The sequence below is a fragment of the Bactrocera neohumeralis genome, chromosome 6 (genome assembly GCF_024586455.1).
Source record: "Bactrocera neohumeralis isolate Rockhampton chromosome 6, APGP_CSIRO_Bneo_wtdbg2-racon-allhic-juicebox.fasta_v2, whole genome shotgun sequence".
NCBI classification, from domain to species: Eukaryota; Metazoa; Arthropoda; class Insecta; order Diptera; family Tephritidae; genus Bactrocera; species Bactrocera neohumeralis.
Window position 1 is genome coordinate 69,764,333 of NC_065923.1, and position 22,217 is coordinate 69,786,549.

At 33.1% G+C, this 22,217-nt stretch overlaps 3 protein-coding genes across 3 annotated transcripts; 2 read left to right on the top strand and 1 right to left on the bottom strand.

Moving 5' to 3' along the window:
- Positions 1 to 460: 460 nt before the first annotated feature.
- LOC126761635 (procollagen-lysine,2-oxoglutarate 5-dioxygenase) lies at positions 461 to 22,110 on the bottom strand. The gene is made up of 11 exons (XM_050477970.1): positions 21,563 to 22,110; positions 19,657 to 19,748; positions 12,037 to 12,176; positions 11,425 to 11,962; positions 11,227 to 11,358; positions 11,043 to 11,164; positions 9,935 to 10,036; positions 9,739 to 9,864; positions 2,965 to 3,091; positions 1,387 to 1,821; positions 461 to 1,315 (listed from the first exon to the last, which is right to left on the bottom strand). The coding sequence occupies exons 1-11, from the start codon at positions 21,693 to 21,695 to the stop codon at positions 1,031 to 1,033; spliced, it is 2,232 nt and encodes a 743-aa protein (XP_050333927.1). The 5' UTR covers positions 21,696 to 22,110; the 3' UTR covers positions 461 to 1,030.
- Positions 3,827 to 6,836, top strand: LOC126761647 (immunoglobulin domain-containing protein oig-4). Its single transcript, XM_050478001.1, has 6 exons — positions 3,827 to 4,313; positions 5,438 to 5,544; positions 5,604 to 5,685; positions 5,854 to 5,921; positions 6,487 to 6,562; positions 6,639 to 6,836. The coding sequence occupies exons 1-6, from the start codon at positions 4,229 to 4,231 to the stop codon at positions 6,719 to 6,721; spliced, it is 501 nt and encodes a 166-aa protein (XP_050333958.1). The 5' UTR covers positions 3,827 to 4,228; the 3' UTR covers positions 6,722 to 6,836.
- LOC126761648 (immunoglobulin domain-containing protein oig-4) lies at positions 8,432 to 9,716 on the top strand. Its single transcript, XM_050478002.1, has 4 exons — positions 8,432 to 8,886; positions 8,954 to 9,025; positions 9,221 to 9,370; positions 9,430 to 9,716. The coding sequence occupies exons 1-4, from the start codon at positions 8,785 to 8,787 to the stop codon at positions 9,586 to 9,588; spliced, it is 483 nt and encodes a 160-aa protein (XP_050333959.1). The 5' UTR covers positions 8,432 to 8,784; the 3' UTR covers positions 9,589 to 9,716.
- Positions 22,111 to 22,217: the final 107 nt, after the last annotated feature.

Consider the following 22,217-nt stretch of genomic DNA (forward strand, 5'->3'; position numbering starts at 1 on the left):
AGTAGTTGTGCGATCTGACCGATTCCGTTAAATGATGTATTGAATATCAAATTGCATCTATGTATTAAATTTCAGTCGGATATTTTAAGAACTGACGAACAACAATTTATAATCCCTGTTGTTGTTGTTGTTGTTGGTGGGAACGGTTTTATGATCCCTAAAAAACTTCGGCTTAAAAATCGCTGGGTTGAAACCAATGGTCTTTTGGGCAAATTTGTTCAAATTTGTTTTCACATACGCGATTTTTCCGTTTTTTTGGCTCCCTATAAATCAACCAGCTCAACCCGCTGCTCACAAACACATGATCATCATAGCTTTGGTTAAACAAATAACAGTAATATGTTCACTAATACTAATTATTTAAACGTATCTCCAATTTACGTGATGAAGTAATTAAAAACTATGATAACAAAGAACACGAAGCACTCTAATCAACTTATTGTGTACAAAAAACACATCCTTTATATTACTATTTTACATAAAATGTTTATTTGTTCATTGCTTATAAATCAATCACTTTTTAGCAAACACATACATCAGCTAATTGTTAAGGTAAATATAAAATGTTGTAAAAAATTGTCAATTCGAGTACATTTTGACTGTGTCAATTCATTGTGATTATTTGATTAAATGCAGCTTCACTTGTTAGTTAGTTTGTAAAATATAGTAAATTCATTCGTAATGACGAGTATTCAGTAAATTACGCACGATATGCATGCAACTAGATTTTCACATTTGTTGGGGAAAAATTGCTTTGTTGTGTATATAAGTAATGTATTGTATATTATTATTATTACTCGACTTGCGAATTAAGTAGACTCTTACGATTCGATACGATAACTAAGAAAGTTTTTCCAGATGCCACATACTATGCGCATAAATGTATGCATAAATGTATTCATAAGGAAAGCGACTACAAAACAACTAAAGGTAATCTTTGGACAGGCCAATGGCAGTTTTTGCTTAAATTCTAAACGACTGTTGCGCTACGATGCGCTCCTCCGCTGCTTTAGACCGCAAAATGTCGCATTTATGGATCAACAAACGAAATCATTATGTAACGCGTGCCATTTGTCACCGGTAAGCCTTCATGGTAGTGCGTCAAACGACCTGGATGCATAAACATCCAACCTTTGCGCGTCTTATCCACCTGACAGTTGTAGCGTAGGAAACGGCAGCCACCGCCCTCATAATCCACATCCACGCTATTCAATGCGATATTAATCGTGTATGTGGAGGAGTCATGGTGTGGACGCAGTGACGGTTGTTCATCCGGGCGATAGCGCACAACGAAATTCATGAGCGAGCGTGGCGGCTATATATATGAATACAAATTTTATATTTAAAAATAATTTTTAAACTTAAATTTTCAACTCTCGCACTCACATTATGATAGTAGCCCATGAAAACTTTCTCTTGCAGCGGACGCACAATGTAATCCAGGAACTTCAGCCACACACCATCCAATCCCACCTGTTTCATGTGTATGTCACGTGTGGGCACCGCTTCGTAGCCACCCTCTAAACGCGCATCTTTATTGCTGCCATCCGACCATTTGCCGAAGTTTTCCATAATCGCCACCATATCATCGCAAAAAGCGTCGGTACCGACTTGAAACCAGAAAACATCGGGACAGGGTTGCTCAATGGTTGTATTCGGTTCCAAATGTTTAAAATAATTTGGATGTATATACTTTCTGACCCAATCGTATTTATTGCTGAATATCGTGTAAAAGTCAGGACGCGCGACGGCGGTGTCGAAATTATCGGCATTTACCAAATGACCAAAGATATGCTGGTTAGTGACGTACATGAAGACACCCTGTAAGAAATAAGAAGCATAGAGTTTGGTGTGACTTAAAACTGTTTAAGAAAATTTCTTTAGGAGTATTTATGGCAGTTAAGTAAAGTATTATTTTATAATTGTACGATGACGAAGACCCAAATTTGTCTCTCACACGTCGTTCTCAAGCGTTGGGCATCTCTGTGACGTCGTTGTGGCGAATTTTGCGAAAAGATCTTGGCCTTCATTCTTCAAATTGACGCAAAAACTGAAGCCGCTTGACCACCAGAATCGTCGTACGTTCGTGAATTGAGCTGAGCGACAACTTGAAAATGATTCGGATTTTCATCTAAAAAACATCTTCAACCTTGAGCCTCATTTCTGGCGTCAATAAGCCGAATCCATGCGTACTCCATGAGTTACCATTGCATCCGGACGGTTTGGTGCGGTTTATGGGGCGCCGACATCATTAGACCGTACTTCTTCCGTAATGATCAAGACCGGCGTTACTGTGAATCGTAATCGCTACCGCATAATGATAAACGAATATTTTTGTCCCGATTTGGAAGATATAGACTTGGACAATATGTATGTGGTTTCAACAGGACGGCGCCACAAGCCACGCAGCGAATGTCACTATCGATTTATTGAACACCAAGTTTGGTGAACGTGTTATCTCATGAAATGGCCCAGTCAATTGGCCGCATCGGTCATGCGATTTGACGCCGTTAGACTATTTCCTGTGGGGCTAGGTCAAGTCTAAGGACTATACCAGCAAGCCAGCGACGATTGATGAACTTCGTGCCCGTGATGGCCATGCAAATGAAAGCGAGTTCCATACATAATGGCATCGAATGTACAGGAATGAATTGATATGCCAAACCGCTTTTGTAGCGCTCTTATTGAAACCCCCGTTATAAGTACAATAAAAATTACTATAATTAGCTTTCATGACGGGTAAAAAACTAAAGCAATGAACTTATGCAGATATATATGTATGTACTTATATATTATTTATCTCCAAATCTCCTTCCACTGATCACGTTTTGGAGCTTCTCAGTGCAGTTGCCCGAAAAAAAAAAAACATTTTAAGTACTCCAATACACGTAAGTAAACCAATGGTCGTATATACCATATATGTACATACATACATATACTATATAATAACATGATTTTACTTACAGCTCTGCGTAGCGACTCGCACATTGCCATATCGGGGTCATAATCGCGATGCTGATACGAGATATGTTTGAATGCGCTGCTCTTGATCAGATAAACACTGGACACATAAGGGACATTCCACATGCCGCTGAAATCAAAACGAAAAAGAAGACATTAATACACAAATTACAAAAAAAAACTAGAAAACAGCGCATAAGGATAAAGAAATATCGTATATGACATAAAAGTGATATAAAAATGACAGCTGATGTAAATTGGTGTACATATAAATCTATAAATAACACTATACAAAACAACTATGCGCGGGACAGATGAAGGCTTTGAAATCTGGAAGATATTTGCAATTACATATGTACATATACGGAGCAGCACGAGTTGGCGCGAAATACAATGTAAGTTCAACATTTGTCCAAATGCGGACAATGGATTGAAATTAAAAAAAAATATATAAAAAAAATATTCGCAAAAGTGCAACAAAGTAAACAAATTCATAAATCAACCAATGACACATAGTTCCAACCAGCGAAATCGTCATCACAAACATCACAATATATGTACAAGTATATGCATAAGTTGCGCCTTCGAGGGGCTGATTTGCGAAAAAAATTTCCTAGTTTTTGTACGCGGCCAATTTGTTAATTTAGTGTACGAGAATAAACAAGCTGAACCCATAGCTCAATGTAGGTGTATTGGTAAGCTGCAGTCTGCCACTAAAGCGGTTATTCGCCACTATGTCAATTGAAAATGTGGGGGCAAAGCCGAGCACAGCATCGTGGGTAGGTGTATGTCGCGATAATGATTTTGTGGCATGTTAGGGAGGCTACTGGTGACGCGTGTAATCACAATATTGACGATGGCGACGACGTAGTTGACGGCGCACAGTTTGATTGCGGCTTTCGCGTGGTCAGTAGTTGCAGAAACATGCATTTGAGCTAACACAGCAAGCAGTGAAAAGTGATAGACAAATTAGGCAAATATTGTTTTAAGGTGTAAAAGAAGTGGACAAGACAAATAAAATAAAATTTTAAGATTAAAAAAAGCACTTTGTGAACAAAAATATCTAAAGAGCAGACAAAAAGCAATTATTTGGATTTTTATACGTTCTGAAGCATACTTTTTTGGAATTTTGCTGCTGTTTTTGCTAGTGCAAATGAAAAATTAGTATAAAAAAATTGAATTTAATTCAAAGAAAATATTATTTCACACTATTACTTAACTACACTCAAATACAAATAAAATATAATACTAATAAATATTAAATAAAATGCGCATTGCATTCGACAATAGTTTTGGTTACATTTCTTTGCTGCTGATAAATTGTTTGTTGCTCTCCAGCAGCGAGGCGCAGCGTAAGTGAAATATTATAAAATAAATATTAAATTGACATAATTTGCGAAAAAAAAATAAAAATTTATACTGCATATAGTACTATGTACATATTTGTTAAAATTGTTGTGAAATGCGGATTTGAAAAAATTATTATAATAACAAAAATTAATATTATAAAAAAACATTTTAATAAAAAAAATATAATACAAAAACAATTATAATAAAAAATAAAATTAAATTAAAAAAATATTATAATGAAAAAAAATAATTATTATTATCACAAAAAATTTTGTAAAAGTTACACAAAGAATATGGTGAACAAATTTTAAATGCTTATTTTTTTAAATTTAATTTGCAAAAAAAATTTAATTAGCAAATAAGTAAGTTAGCAGCAAATTATTAAATATTTTTAAATAAATATTCATATTTTTTTTAAAATTAAATTGAAAATTTTCAATAAAAATTGCTATTTGAAGTCAAAAATTAAAAAATATATAAATTTTAAATTAAAAAAATGTATAAAATTAAATTAAAAACTAATTACACATCAAAGTAAAAAAACACATTTACATAATAAAAAAAATTACCATAAAACAATTATAATAAAAAAAATTATGTTCAAAATTACACAAAACTAAAATTTAAAATAGTTGCAAAAGTTAAAACTGTACGCAAATCAATGTAAAAAAGCATATATATACATACATATATTTAAAATAAACTTATATTACAAAATATTAAAAATATCATTTTACTAAAATTAAAACTTTATTAAAAAAATTGTAAAAAAATTCAAAAATTTTAAAATATTTAAATTTTGATACTAACTCTATATATAGTATTACTATAAAACATTGTGTTTTGATAATAATTTCTAATAAAAAAATTCTATTACAAAAAATAAATAAATTTTGATATGAAAAATTATAAAAATTAAAATAGATATAAATTTTAATTAAAAAATAATAATTATAAAAATATATATTAATAAATAAAAATTATTTATAACAAACCGAAAATATGTATTTTAAATAGTTGAGCCTTTTTAGGAATTTGATACTCTTTCTTATATTGCTTTAATAAAGACTGTTATTTAAAAAAATTCTAATTTATTAATTATTATTATATTATTTTCACCAACTAGGCACCGTCGGCGCACGCGGCGTGTTGCGTAGAAACTATACGGGCAAAAAACCAGTTGTCATACAACATCGCTCTCAGGATGCCGTCAATTATTACGAACATGAAAATGTAAACTTTTGGCTTTTTGCCTTCGTGCATCTCAACTGATACTTTGTTTACATTTTTAGGGTGCCAAAATAATAAAATCCTCTCATTTTGAGTTGGATTATACGCTGGGAAGAAAAATTACATTCTTCTGCATGGCACAGGGTAGGTGAAATGGCATAATTTGATAGTAAAAAGTATAATGGTATTAAAAAATATTTATAACATAAACTTATTACTTATTATATTAAATTCAGTGCTAAAAGTTAAAACAAAATCGGAAAATTCAGAAAACTTGTTTTTTTCATAAAAATTTCTTTGATCTCTCTGCAGGCAATCCACGTCCCACAATCACTTGGTTCAAAGATGGCGCCGAATTGTATCAGCATCGATTTTTCCAGGTAAAATATAAAAGAGGAGACGATTTCAGATTTTAAATGAGTATTCGATTTTATATGAATATAAATGTATATATAAACATAAAAGGTACCAATACTTTAGGGAACCGCGTTGAAAGTCGGCGCGAGGCCGGATTTGATGCTCGATATCTCTTAAACCAACATGCATTCGTTCAAATCCTTTAAAGAACCCGTTGCAAGTTGTGCCTACATTGAAATATGCCAAAAAATCGTTTTTTTTTTTGTTCAAACCACGAACAGTTTATATGGACCAGTCCGGATCAAATTTGATCTTGTGTGAAAATTAACATTTGGAAATTTTTTCGTATTAAAATTTTTTTTACTTAAAATTATCAAATTTTTAAAATTGAAGTTTTCAAATTTTTTTCAAATTAAAATTTTCCAAAAATATTGTATTAAATCACGAACATTGACGACACTTTCAAAATTGAAAATTTGTATTGACATTTATAAATTGGAAGAAGACGACGTTGTGGGTTTTGATCACTTCGACTAAACAGCACAACAGTAATTGATGAAAACCTTCTTTCTTTTAACAACTTTCTAGGTACATGAGTCACACATTGATACGGATATAATCAAATCGAAAATGGAAATCGATCCGACCACACAAATGGATGCAGGTAGCACGATTTATTTGAACTTTTATATAAAATAAGTAAATTGTTTCTAATACCTATTTAATGTAAAAATTCACAGGCTACTATGAATGCCAAGCCGACAACATTTACGCAATCGATAGACGCGGTTTTCGCACCGATTACGTTATGATTAACTTTTAGTAAATACAATTTTCTAAATACCAAACTTTTGTGTAAATTTTTTTTTAGAAAATGTATACGAATAAATATTGCACGTAATATAAAATAAAATATATAAATAAGTGCTAACAGTTAATATTTAACACCTTTATATATTAGTCCGAATAAATTTTGACTTAAACCAAATCAGTGTGCCTCTAATTACTTGCAATGACAGCAGCCTAATATGATTAGGGACCATGAGCGAACCTTACATATCTACATAATCTAGTATACTACAAAATCCGTGATGGGAACCAACCTAGTAGAATAATATTTGGCGACAAATTGTCGCAATTATTTAATTCAGGCAATTTTCGGTTTGACGTTGTATTTGTTTATGCTGACTTCTGGTCCCAGACAATTGGGTGTAAATGAGCAAATTGTAAAAGAGTTAAACCGATTTTGTGTGGCGCAGCAAATTACAGTGGCACTTTACTGGACATTTTTGATATTATAAAATAAAATTGTAGTAATAGAAAATTTTTTTATTTGTAACTTGGAAACTGGTAAAAAAAATAGTTTGCAATTATTATTTCAAAATATTTACAAATTTTTTTCAAATTAAAATTTTAATTTTTTTCCAAATTTTTTCAAATTCGAATTAAAATTTTCAAATTTTTTCAAATTAAAATTTGCAAACCTTTTCAATTTCTTGGTTTTTACTTTACTATGACCCGAAATAGAAAAAGTTATTTATCAATTCGTTTTGCCCGCACAGTTTATATGGACCAGTATACATAAAATTTGATCTTGTGTGCGAAAATTAAAATTTTCGAATTCAAATATTTTTACTTAAAATTTTCAAATTTTTCCATATTTTCCAAATTAAAATTTTTAAATTCTTAAAAATTTAAATTTTTAACTACTAAAAAATTTAAATTTTCAAATTAAAATATTTAAATTTATTGATTCAAAATTTTCAAATTAAGATTTTCAAATACTTCAAATTAAGATTTTCAAATTCTTCAAATTAAAATTTTCAAATTTTCCAAAATTAAAACTTTTAAAATATTTTGTATGAAAATTTTTAATTTTTTTTTCAAATTTAAGTTTGTTACTGTATGGCTAGGAAAGAAATACATTAAAACTAATAAAGCGAAATCTACTAAATTTAAAACAGTTCTTTTAATATCATATTATTATGAATTTTAAATAAAAACAAGCTTTAACATGCCCTAACGCCTGTAATTAGGCAACAAATAGCGTTTTTCACTTATGAAAGCAAGAAAATATTTATTTTTCAAAATTCAAAACGCCTAAAAATATGTAGCTAAACTTGATTTATAAATAAAACTTAACATTAAAGCTATTTTTAGTAGCCTACTAACGTGACATTGCAAAAATTGGTATGCAGCGCACTGTGCCACAATGTATTATACTTGAAAACTACTAAACAAATTTAAAACATTCAAAAAAAATTTGCTCCATGACCTAAAAGTAGACAGATGCGGAAGGGTGTCACATGCTTATCATATCGTCTGCAAAGCTTATGCGCATTAATATATGCATATAGCACTGAAAGTTGAAAATATGCCATAAATGGATAAGTGCCAAGTGGCTGAGAGTGAAATTTCGTGATATGTAGTAGGTGCAAAGGTACAACACAAACACGTTGGCCCCCTGCAAAAAGTGTAGCTTTCAATTTTCAAATTTAACCAGACACATGCTGCGACTAACGGTCCCTTGCATTACGTCCAAACTCAAACACACAATTAAGCCGAACAATGTGATTGACTGCAGATTCACAAAATATCCGCTGTTTAGTCGTATTTATCCGGTCGAAGTGTACAGCAAGCAATAAGACGGCAGCGATCGTAACGGGCGAGCGTATAGCGCTGGTTAAAGTGTTAACACACTCGAGCCGTACCGAAACGTAACCGAGCCCAAATTGAAATAAATTATATACAAAACATTACTAAAGTGGTTTCGAAAAATAAACAACTATTTTATAATTTAAGTAATATTTCAAAAACAGTTTTCGTGCTTCAATTATATTGCACAATAAATAATATTTTTGCACAACCACTAATTGCTATAAAATCATGAATGTAAAAGTGCTTTTGATTTGCTTTGGCGTGCTAATATTGAGCTGTCAAGTGTGTGATGGCCGACGTGGACGTGGTAGAGGACGCACCAAATCGCGAGTATGTGCGCTTGAGTAAACTAAACACTAATGGTTTATTAATTAAAATAAATGTTTCAAATTTGCAGGTACAAATCGGTTTACCCATAACGGGCAAATATCGCGATCCTGAGTCGGATCAGTATTACAACAATAATAATGTAAGTAAGGCGCAAAGTTTGTTTTACTGAATAGAAAACAGTATTTTTGATTTATAAACGCTTTGGCAAACACTATATGACACCCTTTTATGCGAAATTCAAATAGCGCTTATTAAAATTAATTTTATTATGCAAAATTTAAAAAACGCTATATGAAAATCTAATTTTACAACACTTATTGAAAATCATTTACAGGGCGCAAAAATTTTGCAAGCCTCCCATTTCGATTATGAATACGTTTTGGGTCATAAAATTGCTTTCCTTTGTGTGGCCAAAGGTAATCCACGTCCACATATAACCTGGTACAAAGATGGCACAGAGATTTTTCAACATCTCTACATGCATGTGAGTACACAAATTAACAGCTATTAATGCGCTTTTCAATTAACTAACTATTTTGACAGGTACATGAGTGGCGCATTGGCGAGGATAAAGTAAAATCGAAAATCGAAATCGATCCCGCCACACAAATGGATGCCGGTCTTTATGAATGCACTGCTGATAATATGTACTCAATTGATCGGCGTAGTTTCAAGACAGATTTCTCTATTGCTTTCGATTAATTTATTGGTGTTTGCATTTTTATAATACTATCATAGCTTTTTCATACTAAAAATAGCTTTACTGTGAAGCGTTATTTTAGGCCATTCATGCAGTTTTACAAATAAAATTTAGTTTTAAAATATAAAAATGTTTTTTGGTTTTTTACTCACGTAAATGAGGCCTTCACAATGTCCACATAGTCGTGTGAGCGCGCATAGTAGCCGCCATCGGAAAGTGCACCCCAGAAATTGCTCCATAATTCATCGTATTTGCTCACCACAGGCGCAACGAATTGTCTGACATGAAAATAATTTTTAAATGTCTTTGTGTTATAAAACAAAGGTATTATTTAATTAAATAAACTACCTATTCATGATTAACAACTCGCGCAACAATTGCGGATCATCTATTTGCACAGCGGCGTCCACGAAGAATATATAGTCGCTCTGCTTTTGTTTGGCCTGTTGGCTGTGTGAGAAAAAGAAGCACATAATGCAATTAATAAATTAACAAATAAATTTAAAAATAATAATAATCTTTTCTTAAAAGGATAAGAAGCTTAAAGCCAATTTAGTGCCATTTTTGTTGTTTTGAAATTAAAAAGACAAGAAAAAACTTTAACTGCTCCGAAGTGGGTATTCCAACTTCGGAAAATAACGAAGTTTCCAAACAAGAACTTGAAAAATTTTCTTCAGATATTGTAGCGTTATCTCAGAAAGTAATATATATCAAATTTCGTAAAGATAGTTCTTCAAATACGGAAGATTTTCATACAAGGACTTGATACCGATTGTTACTTTTGTATGGCAGCTATATGCTATAGTGGTCCTATCTGAACAATTTCTTCGAAGATTGCACTATTGCCTTAGACAATAACCCAAGCTAAATTTCATGAAAATATCTCGTCAAACGAAAAAATTTTTCATACAAGCACTTTCTTCCGACCGTTCAGTTTGTATGACAGCTATATGATATAACAGTTGAACTCGAAAATTTCTTCAGATATTGTAGTGTTGTCTTAGAAAGTAATAAATACGAAATTTCGTACAGATATCTCTTCAAATACAAAAGATTTTCATACAAATATCTGATTCGGATTGCGAATTTGTACGGCAACTATATGCTATAGTGGTACGATATCAGCGATTCCGACAAATGAGCAGCTTCTTGGGAGAAAAGGACGTGTGCCAAATTTTAGATCGATATCTCAAAAACTGAGGCACTTATTCATGTATTTACAGACAGACAGACAGACAAACAGACGTGTCTCAATCGACTCAGCTCAACGTGCTGATAACTTAAGAGATATAATTTAAATAATCTCAGACATTTCCTTTTGGGTGTTACTAACTCCTTGGCAATCTCAATATACCCTCTCCAGGGCATAAATATAATTTGAAGCGTCTATTTTTTTTCTTAAAATTAGTAAAAACTCAAATAACAATTTACAACTATAAATAAATCTACAACTTACAGCGCCAATTCACGACCGCGTTGCTCATTCAGCTCATCGCTGGAAAGCACGATTTTCGCGCTGCGGTACTCCTTTTCTACGCGCTTAAGAAAAGCTTGCGCCATATCATCATGGAATTTTTGCTGTAATTAAAATTGGCACAATCACAATATGTTTTCTATAAGAAAAATTAGCTCAAACGCACATTACTGTAAATGTATAGATGCAAATTTTGCTTGGGATAGTTAAGGTTTTCGACTTTCTGCAGGAACATATCGAAGAAAGGCACTGTTTCTGTAACGATGAGCGCTACAGACACAACGGGCAGATTCTTTTCCTGCAAATCAAACATTTGTTATAATTTTTTGCATAACTATTTGCACAAATGTATGCCACAACTCACTTGCAACTCCAAACGATCTTCCTGACATATCAAACACTCGCCATGGAAGGTTTTCGCCAAATAATTTGCAAATGCATTTAACTCGACTTTACTCGGTCCATTACCGTGTATAATACTCGGCTCGGTCATAAAGTTAATATTCTGCAATTTGCCCTCATTCGAGTCCAAGTCCACATTCAGCTTGACATCTTCACGGGCGCCATTCAAATTCTGGAACAAACGCGATTGCGTGTCCAATTGTATGCTCCATTTTTTACGTTTATCTACATCAAGGAATATTTTCGTATAGTAACGTTGATCATCGTCGTCGTCTTTGATTTCCTCAGCGCTTAAAATGCTATAAATCTCCGGTGCGTAGCCGATAAAAGCGCCCGAGTTCAGGTATGGCGATGAGTTGGCCTCCGACACTGGGGGATATGACTTGGCCAATTTCACATCAGGCCAACAGAATTTTTCCGCAGAGAAGAGCACTCTAGCGCCAAATTCTTTGAATTTCCTATAAATATCCTTAAGGCCGGTGGTGAAGACGACATCGTAGCTGTGAAGAAAGTAGTGGGAGCATGGTTAAGTAAAACTTAGTTAGAAAACTAATAAATTTGTTTTTAGAGTTACCTGTCGGTGAACAAAATAATTGTGTTTTTCTCATCTTTGAAAGGCTCAACAGCTTCGCGTAGCAAGCGTATTTTATAGCCGCCACCCAAACCATTCATATCGCCGCCTTTCCACTCCTCATCCATGCCAAGCGTATTCACCTGCAGATTGAGTAAATAAAATCTTTACAGTTTTTCTAAAGATAGCTATATAAGTCAATATACATAAATACATATAATATCAGCAAAGCTCAACGACCTCTTCTTTTATATGGCTTTTTGATAAACAAATAAAATTTTATTTCGCTGCAGCGCTTGCTTTTCTTAATTGTTTTGCTAATGGCAATTCAAAAGTTGAGCATCAAGCTTAGTTTGTATTAATCATTGTGTTGTGCATTCAAGTAAGTTTTTGTTAATTCGATAAAATTTACAGTTACGACTGTTATTGTTTTTTTGCATCATCTTGCCATCGGCAAGAAATAAACATAGAAATTAAGATTCTTATTATTATTGAATGTCATATAAAAGCTTTGATTGAGATCTTTTTCAATTATTGTAATTATATACTTAATAAAAGATTTACGAGGGTTACCACAAAAGTGTTTAGCATTGGTTTAGATTAGAAAACTTTACATCATTAGGAAAGAATATTGTTGAATACGTACAAAATATGTTAGATACCCACTTTTCCCCCTTTCGCTATAACAATATTAGTTAAAATTAAGAAAAATAAGAAAAAAACGGTAACTTCAACTACACCGAAGCTGTAATACTCTTCATAGGTGCATTCTCTTTTATAAAAAGGTATAAAATTATATTTTTCTTAATTTTGATCGGTTAATTTGTATGACAGCTATAAGCTAAAGTGGTCTAATCTGAACAATTTCTTCAGAGATTGCATCAGTGCCTTAGGAAATAACCCATGCCTAATTTCATGAAGATATCTCATCAAATGAGAAAGTTTTCCATACAACCACTTGATTGCGATCGTTCAATTTATATAGCAGCTATATGCTATAGTGGTCTTAATATCGACGGTTCCGCCAAATGAGCAGCATACTGTGGGTAAAAAGAATTTGTGCAAAATTTCAGATCATTAGTTCCTCAAAAACAAGGATGGAGTCACGTGAGGAAAGTTCTCTGAGTGCCATTCACTTGGAAGTGGACAGAAACGATTCTTTTACATACGACATCCAGCCTTAGACCAAATATCCTCTGGGTAGCTAAAGAACATCCGTTTGAAGGCGAGCTAAAGTGAGCAGGCGAACCATCCCTCTCCAGGGTCCCCTAATTGGGTGCCGCTGCCCAGCTGGTTGATGTCCTCGTAAAAATAAAGGCTGACATCACCGCCGTCCAAGAAGTGCGATGGACGGGACAAGGACAGAGACGAGTAGGTCCTTGTGGCATTTACTACAGCGGCCATATAAGAGAGCGCAAATTCGGTGTGAAATTTATAGTGGGAGAGAGACTCCGTCGCCGAGTACTGGTATTCACCTATCAAAGCGAAGTTCTTCAACATATCGCATTTGCGTCCACGCCCCGACGGAAGAGAAGGACCAAACATGCCTTCTATGAGCGCTTGGAGCACACCTATGAGAGCTGTCCCGCCACTATGTCTAAATCGTGCTTGGCGACTTTAAGGGTGGGCAAAGAAGGTATCTTTGGCACAATGGTCAGCCTCCATGATGAAACATCGCCAAATGGATTGGGGCTGATCCACTTCCCCGGTGCTCGAAATATGGTTATCTTTAGTAGCATAGAAAATTCACCAAGCACCTGGCTGGTTCCGGATCGAAAAGCCACCAACCTTAAAAACAATTACATGGCTAAATCGACTCAACTCTTTACCTCGTTAATTTATATACATGCTCTATAGGGTGTCTGACGTTTCCTCATGGGTGTTTTAAACATCGTGGCAAACTTCGCGAGAGCTCAGCAAGCGTTGGCCAGCAACCAGCACTTTTGAGGTTGCGAAAGCCTTCTGACCCAGAGTGGAACGGAAAAGATACATTGAATTGCTAGCGCTTAGCAAGGCTCACATCGCCGAAATGCAGGTGTCCTAACTGTACACTGGCCCATTGGCACTTGAAGATTTTGGCGAACGCAACTTGTCAAAGTTGCATTGAAGAAGATGAGGAGGAAACATCTAGACACTTTCTCCACCACTGTTCAGCTTTCGCCAGACTAGAGTTGAAGCATCTCGGTTGCCATAATTTTATCGAACCAGAAAAACTTTCTGAAACAATGATCTTAGCTGCGCATCGCAAAAGTGTGCATTAAAGCATGAGAATAATAGAAATTATGAATAGTGTTAGGCTGGAGAGCTTTTTTTTTTAAGATCGTGAACTCCAACATCGGCAGCACCGCTTAAAATTTTGAGGGGTCTATTTTCATTACATGCCTATATGTTTTATATAGATAAGTATGTATGTATATATTTATATGTATAAATGGTTTCAGATGACCCCATTGTCGCAACTGATGTAGAAAAATATTTGACTTATCAGCAAGATTTATTTCAGACACGACTACCTAATTCTTGACAATTGTCGCTTTGACTGCATAAACTAATTGTTTGTCTCAAATTGCAACATACATATATGTATATAAATACAAATTTGAACACGTAGGTATATACAAGCATTCATGTACATAGAAACAACGAGACAGAAATGTACATAAAAATCATAAATACGAAACTTTTACGAAGCTGATAAGCGTAAGCCGGCAAAGCTGAGCTTGTGAACCGGTAGTGGCTTATCTAACAAAAGAAAACCTTTTGAAAACTGAGCGGCTGTTAACAAATACATATTTACTAGAATATTTGCAACTAAGTGGTTTTTTTGCCAAGACTTTTAGTGCTGGCGGTGCTTCATCCTTTCTTTTCTTACTCCCAAAATAAATCGTCAAAGCCAATTTTGAGTATTCTACACTAGCCTGACGAGAACAAGACGAAATATCTCCTGTCATTAAACAAACAGTCGTTGCACTCGCGATTTGGTTCCCACGTCACTGTTGACAGTCATAACTTCAAAGTCGTAGATAATTTTGTCTATCCGGGAACCAGTATTAACACCAACAACAATGTCAATCTCGTAATCCAAATCAAAATAACTCCTGCCAACAGGTGTTACTTCGTACTGAGTAGACAATTGAGAAGTAAAATCCTCTCTCGACGAAAAAAGACTAAACTCTATAAGTCACTCTTTGTTCCCGTACTACTATATGGTGCAGAGGTATGGATGATGACAGCATCTGATGAGTCGACGTTACGAGTTTTCGAGAAAAAGGTTCTGCGGAAGATTTATTCTTCTTTGCGCATTGGCAACGGCGAATATCGCAGTCGATGGACATAGTTCAGCGAATTAAGTACAAAGTCTACGCTGGCTAGATCATGTCGCCCGTATTGATGAAAACACCCAAGCTCTGAAAGTATTCGACGCAGTACCCGCCGAGGGAAGCAGAGGAAGAGGAAGACATCCACTCCGTCCGTTCCCACGGCAGTCGGGTCTATGTAACCGGAACGGACCCGGATTTTTATCCGGCCAAGGAATTTCAACTCGGTATTTTGCATAATTGAAATACGTAAAAATGTCGTTTTTATGCCAGTCCGATTCAGATTTGAACAGTTGGTAGACCATAGTACTACAAAGAACTATGAGTTGCAAAAAACTTATTCAAAATGAAACAGAGCTTCCAGAGAGAAATAAATTGCTATGCTAAGATCGAAATTAAAAAACGAGCACAAAATAAGCGCAGAACAAATTTATAAACAAAGTCTAAAAAGTTTAAGGAAATATAAAATAAGAGATATCGGTTGGACTACGTGACCGTAAGCATTTATGGACTAGTAAAAAAATATATTGTATAAAAGTCAGGAAAATAGTTGGCGATTGAAAGAGAGCGCAGTCTAGTGCACGAGAATCTGTTATATACATACATATAATATAAATATGTTTGTACATATGTATATATGTATTATAAACACATGTTCCAGATGTGTTTCAGTGCGCCGGATGCTGCTATGACCGACTCAACAGCTCACTAAACCGCATACAAATAAAATCACACACATGCATGACTTTGTACATGGTAGTATATAGCTACATATATGTAGTTGTATGTACATATGTATGTATGTAGAAAAAGCCTATGTGCGCTCAAAAAGCGACCCAGTTCTGATTGCACGCACACGAATATATGTGATTATTTCTTCTTATGATTTCATTATTATTGTTTTCTTTCTTTCTCCAACCGGCAAATGTTCTATGCGCTCGATTAAGCTATAAATTATTTTCCACTGAAAAGCGTGTTCAAATAATTAGCAAATTGCATGAAACCGTTAGATTTACTAACTACAATAAACTACAATAGATGCGCTGGAATCAAAACAGATCGCCGATCGCCTAGAAAACGAAAAAAAAAACTTTATAAAGTAAAGAAAACGACGAGTTCTAGCAGAGTGCCGAAAATCAGTGAAGCCCAGCCAAGCCTGATAACTGATAATTAACACGATATATGCAAATGGTTTGACGCATAAAACTTGTTAATTAGCATTTCGAACTATCAAACGGCGGACAACCGACCAGTCGCGCCCAAGCTGTCAGACATCGCGTACAGTTAAAACTATATGATATTAATTTCAGCGAATTTCAGTGTCAAGCGACGATATTCAATATTTAGTTGTTTGTTTTGACCGCTTTTTGCGCGATGCTTGGCTGATAGCTGATAGCACGAAACCGAAGACAGGTCTTAAGGGAAACATGTTTTGTTTTATGTTTTTGCAGCAACAGCCGGCAAGCCACTGGATCGTGTAGCGGCTTGATCGTAATTTAAAATAGTCGTGGTAAAAAAAGTAAAACATATGCGAATTGTTTCTCATAGATCTAATACTAAAGGCATACATTCATATACATATAATATATAGTATATACATACATATATTTAAAACGACAGGAAAATAAGTATGTAAATAAATTCAGCATGTGGCGTTTGTAGGCGAAAAAGCCGAACACAAATGAGTTAATCAAAAAGTAATAATTTAAATTTTATTTTATTGAATACAAATTAGTAAGAAATATATTATTTATGAAGGAAAATTGCAATTTTCGACAACTCTAAATTTGAAAAAAAAAAATTTTTGAACTGAATCTGTACTTTCAAAACCTTTTTTGAGATAAAACACAGAAAATTAAAAAAAAAAAAAAAACAGTCCCTGAAACCCGTCATGTTGGAATCAGAGAAATAGCAAAGGATCTCAGCATCTCTTGTGGATCAACTAAACACATTTTGGTTAATATTTTGGGTATGAAGCGTGTCAATGCTAGCCTTGTATCAAAAGACCAATCTGTAGCAAAATCACGTCGAATAAAGGTCGCAAAAGGCATGATTGACAAAGTAGCCGCCGAACCTATATTCATCGAACGCATTTTTACTGATGACGTGATATGAGCTTATGAAAATGGCGTCCAAACTGTTCAACAAGCTAGCGAATGACGCTAAAATGTGCCGAAACTGAAAAAAAAATTATGTAAAGGCACTGAAAGCTTGCCGCCGAGGCTTTTAACAAGTGTATAGAAAATTGACTTAAGCGTTGGCTCTGAAGCCTATTTTGAAGGCCACGAAAAATATAGTTTTTTTGACAGTCCGGGTCAAATTTGATTAAATTGCATAATTTGTTAAAATACTTGCAAATATTTACGAAAACACAACTACATATATGTGAGAAACTTTAATTTACTCTTTTAAACAATAAATAAACAAAGTAACCAGTCCGGGTCAAATTTGATCAGATGGTATTTTTTTTAGAATATTTTCAAAAAACTATGAAACTACAGGTATAGGTGAAAAACATTAATTTTAATAAAATTTAATTAAAAAAAACTCATTATCATATATTCATCGATTGGATGCAATTTCTCTGTATAAGTCAAATCATATAAGAATCCGAATTTCTTAATAAAAAAAATTTCGAAATTTTTTATGCAGAATTAACAACATAAGATGAGATTTTATGATCGTGTCAACTTGTTTTACGTTTCTTATATATTTCTAGCGTATCAAGCTTATAACTTTTATACATACATATGTACATACATACATACATACATATGTACATACATCAATATATTCTTGTTTCCATGTCCGGCAACATTCGCTGATAAAAATCAATAACCTATCGCTACCGCAAACGTCATTTATATAAGCATTATAATTTACCGTACAATATATTCTCACCAAAGTGCCATAAAACCATCTACCTATCTAATGTATAACGTAAGGTGCTTGCACTGCCACACCACTTTTCCAAATAGCATCGGCAATTCACCTAATGCACTAATTCTTAATGGTGATCGACTAATGTCTTCATTTAAATTTTTAATTACTATTGTTTTGTAGTCAAAAATTGCTGCATTTAGCGCTAGGATTTTTTCGACAAAAAAAAATAAATAAATAATTAAAAAACAAACAAAAAAATGCGTTGAAAAACTCGTTATAGACATTAAAACCGAAACAGTTTTTCGTACAAATTGGCTTTTAAGAGCCGTATAAATATACGTATAGATTAGGGTAGGTCAAAAAAAAACTAATATTATTTTTTTTCGTTTTATACTCTGCAAAATAGGTTCATCTATAAGTATGAGCTTTTAATTGTAACAGGACGGTCCTCCGCCTTACGGTTTTCTATTTTTTCTTATTATCAGATAGGAAAATTAATATCACGCTTGAAACTACTTGAAGAAATATCTCGCATCATAGATTTTGTAGGAAATTTAATGCTCCCATCTGCGAAAGGCGGAGTACCTTTCCCTTACAATTAAGAGCTCATACTTGGATAGATTTTCGTACTCTGTCAAGCAAAAAAAATATTCGATTTCTTTTGAGTCACCTTAATATAGAACTCTATATATATTTATCTCTCTTCATTATATAAATTTTTGTTTTTTTGTATTCGAATTCGCAATGTTTTGATAATAGCGCGGAGATAACCATCGTTACCGATGTTTGCTGTCAGCTAAACTATAGTAGCCATTAATTTAAGACGTTAAATGCATAAATAGTAGAATAGAATAGACGAAAAAAGGCTGAGCTTTATGCAATGCAGGAACCTGTGCGAATAGTTGTTGCTGTTTTAGTTCTAGCTTTAAACCTGTTAACTATATTTAAAACACTTTCGATGACATTTACCAGTTTTTTTCGAAAATAGAAAATACGAACTAGATATGAAAATACAATTTTTAAAGTTATTTTATTGATTTTTGTTTTTATCAATTTATATTTCCATGAATTTTGTTACGAATATTTTTAAAATTATTTTTTGTAACAGATTTTTTATTCGTTTTTTTTTATTAATTTAAATTTTTCTGATTTTTTTATGAATAATTTTAAAATTTTTTTTTTTAACAAACGTTTTATTTATTTTTCTATTAATTTAAATTTTTCTAAAATTTTTAAAATTTTTTTTTTGTCAAATTTTTATTATAGATTATTTATTTTTTTTAGTTATATATATTTAAATGCATATACTTTTATTTACTTATTTTTTTTTGTGTTTTAGTGTTGTGGCAATTCAACTTTATTTCATAATTCAGAAAACAGATACCTACATACATATACAATATGTCCAGTGGACTTCACTCACCTCAATGTCATAGACACGCTTTGCTGAACGCAAGTACCGCAAGTATCCATCAGTGCGTTCTGTCGCCACGGTAAATACTTTTATGTGCTTTGCTGAAAAGAAACATAAAAATGTCAAATTAGACATTTATTCTTGAAAAATACTTGTAATGCACAAAGGCTTGTCACATCAAGTCAGTACATTTAGTAGATATTTTATTACATTTTGTTTCAAGGCGTTGCGCACAATAAAAATGTTAACGGTGCTTTTTACAGTTACAAAGCTTGTTCATAAAAACGAAATGCGCTTGAATTGAAATCGTGAATATTCATATTATATTAATGATAATTGTAAACCAATGAATTTCTAAAAAAAATATAAATTAAAATTTTTATAAAAGCTGAATATTAAAAAAAAATATATTAAAAAACTTGAAGTGGAAAAAAAATTATTCGTATAGTACGTTAAACATTAAGAAAAAAAAAATGTTGCAAAAATAAGTATTTTTTTTCAGCCAGTACAAAATTTAACTAAATTGTTACTTTATTGATGACAATTAAATTGTATCGCTCGAACACATTGTGAGTTTAGTTTTGCGAAATTAGCACAAGCGATTGTAAATTGAACGTACATGTATGAATGGAAGAAAATAATGTTGCTGTATATGTGCATATGTATGTGTGTGTATGCTAGCAATTATTAGAAATATTGTCAGGCTATATAAATAATATAAATTATGAATTTATATATGCATATATACATATGTACATACATACATATATGTATACAATATGTAGACTATTTTATTACGGTAATCAAAACATCAAACCGGACCGTTTATTCTATTCTTTATATTATGTTTGTGAATGTGATTAAAAGTTTAAAAAAATTAGTATAACAAAAGGGGTATAATCAATACATACATGTATGTACATATCTGTGTATGAATAGCCATATAACCATTTTGACTTAGAAATTATGCTGATTTGATGGTAAAAGAGTTGCGACTCTCTAGCCTAGGGACTTCCAGAAAATTTATTGAATGGAAAACTTTTTTATTTGACATGATATGTTCATGAAATTTGGGGTGCATTATTGTCCAAGGCAACTGTATAAACTGCGGAGAAATTGTTCAGATGGAACCATTATAACAAATAGCTGTCATACAAACTGAACGATCGGAATCAAGTGCTTGTATGGAAAACGTTTTTATTTTACGAGATATGCATCTCCATAAAATTCGACATGGATTATTGTACAAGGCAGCGCTGCTATCATTGAATAATATTTTTTATAGCGGATCATTATAAAATGTGAGTTTTATATGTTTTATTTAAAGGATTCCAAAATTGTACAGATATAATTTTTTATTTACTCAATATAAGTACATGTACACGATACTAATTGTTTATTCTCTAACTATATACCGGCATATATGTATGTACATATGCTTGCATGTATGTATATAAAGTAAACTTTTAATTGAGAAAGTATCCAGAAAGAGAACAACTACCCACAACATATACATATGTACGTTCATTTGGACATACATACATAAGTATGGTATGTAAAAGGAAAAAGCGTTCTAGTTGCAAAGATAAACAAAAAGCTTAAGATATATAAAACATAAAAACAACAATAAATAAGGTACTAGCAAAGTGCATATGTACTATATGAAGAATAGTTTTGTACATTACACTAATGAACAGGATGCATTATTTTTGCTGAGCGACTGCAGTACATAAGCAATCAGAGTATGATTGTGCTGGAGGAAAGAATGCAAACGCAATGAGCAAAGGAAATAGAATAGAAATGGCAAAGTGATCTCATTAGAAACTTTGTACCATTTATACGTCCATGTTTGTATATGTCATAAGCGCGTGTAATATAAAATCACAAATGTATGGAAATAATAAATATTACTCACCTCCTTCCTCCGCTGCCGCATCGCTGCTCGCATCTGTTGTCGCTGCATTTGTTGACGCCCAAATGCAACAGGACCATAGGCTAAGCAACAATAGTAGCGTATGGTTAAACGCTGCTTGCTTAAATAACTGCATGTTTATGCGTAAAATTTATCACTATTTTTCCAATTACTTTTCACACTTTGAAACACATTCGGGTTTGCTATATATTTACAGTGCACACTTAATGGATTTTATGTATTTTGGAACAGAAAAATGGAATATACTATTACGGCACAACCAACACTCTCGGGCACGTCTTTACTTCTGATAGCCAAGAAGCAACAAGCTCCCTTTAAGACGATCACAGACCAAATTGACCACACAATCGCAAACAGCGCCAACAAATTTTAGCGAAATCGAGTAGACAATTGAGCGCATAAACCAAATGGGGGCTGCTCTCTGTTTAAAAATGCTCCAACACAAACAGCTCCAAACGATAAGAATAAACAAGTATTTTAATTGGTTTTATTGCAGGGTAAATTTGAAAGGTTTGCAACACAGCTGCGACATCAGCTGTTAATGTAGTGTTGCCGCATCTTGGTTAGTGGAAACGTACACTGCGAGAAAGTTATTATTTTTTTTAATTTTTGAAATTTAAGTTTATATTATTAAAAA

What these genes read in the sequence shown, in the direction of transcription:
- LOC126761647 (XM_050478001.1), top strand. Translation starts at nt 4,229, where the DNA reads ATGCGCATTGCATTCGACAATAGTTTTGGTTACATTTCTTTGCTGCTG. An exon ending in CTCCAGCAGCGAGGCGCAGC is followed by an intron (nt 4,314 to 5,437) that starts GTAAGTGAAATA and finishes TTCACCAACTAG; the next exon opens with GCACCGTCGGCGCACGCGGC. An exon ending in ATTATTACGAACATGAAAAT is followed by an intron (nt 5,545 to 5,603) that starts GTAAACTTTTGG and finishes TTACATTTTTAG; the next exon opens with GGTGCCAAAATAATAAAATC.
- LOC126761648 (XM_050478002.1), top strand. Translation starts at nt 8,785, where the DNA reads ATGAATGTAAAAGTGCTTTTGATTTGCTTTGGCGTGCTAATATTGAGC. An exon ending in GAGGACGCACCAAATCGCGA is followed by an intron (nt 8,887 to 8,953) that starts GTATGTGCGCTT and finishes TCAAATTTGCAG; the next exon opens with GTACAAATCGGTTTACCCAT. An exon ending in AGTATTACAACAATAATAAT is followed by an intron (nt 9,026 to 9,220) that starts GTAAGTAAGGCG and finishes AATCATTTACAG; the next exon opens with GGCGCAAAAATTTTGCAAGC.
- LOC126761635 (XM_050477970.1), bottom strand. Translation starts at nt 21,695, where the DNA reads ATGCAGTTATTTAAGCAAGCAGCGTTTAACCATACGCTACTATTGTTG. An exon ending in CGCGGTCGTGAATTGGCGCT is followed by an intron (nt 10,037 to 11,042) that starts GTAAGTTGTAGA and finishes TTTCTCACACAG; the next exon opens with CCAACAGGCCAAACAAAAGC. An exon ending in GCGAGTCGCTACGCAGAGCT is followed by an intron (nt 1,822 to 2,964) that starts GTAAGTAAAATC and finishes TATTTCTTACAG; the next exon opens with GGTGTCTTCATGTACGTCAC.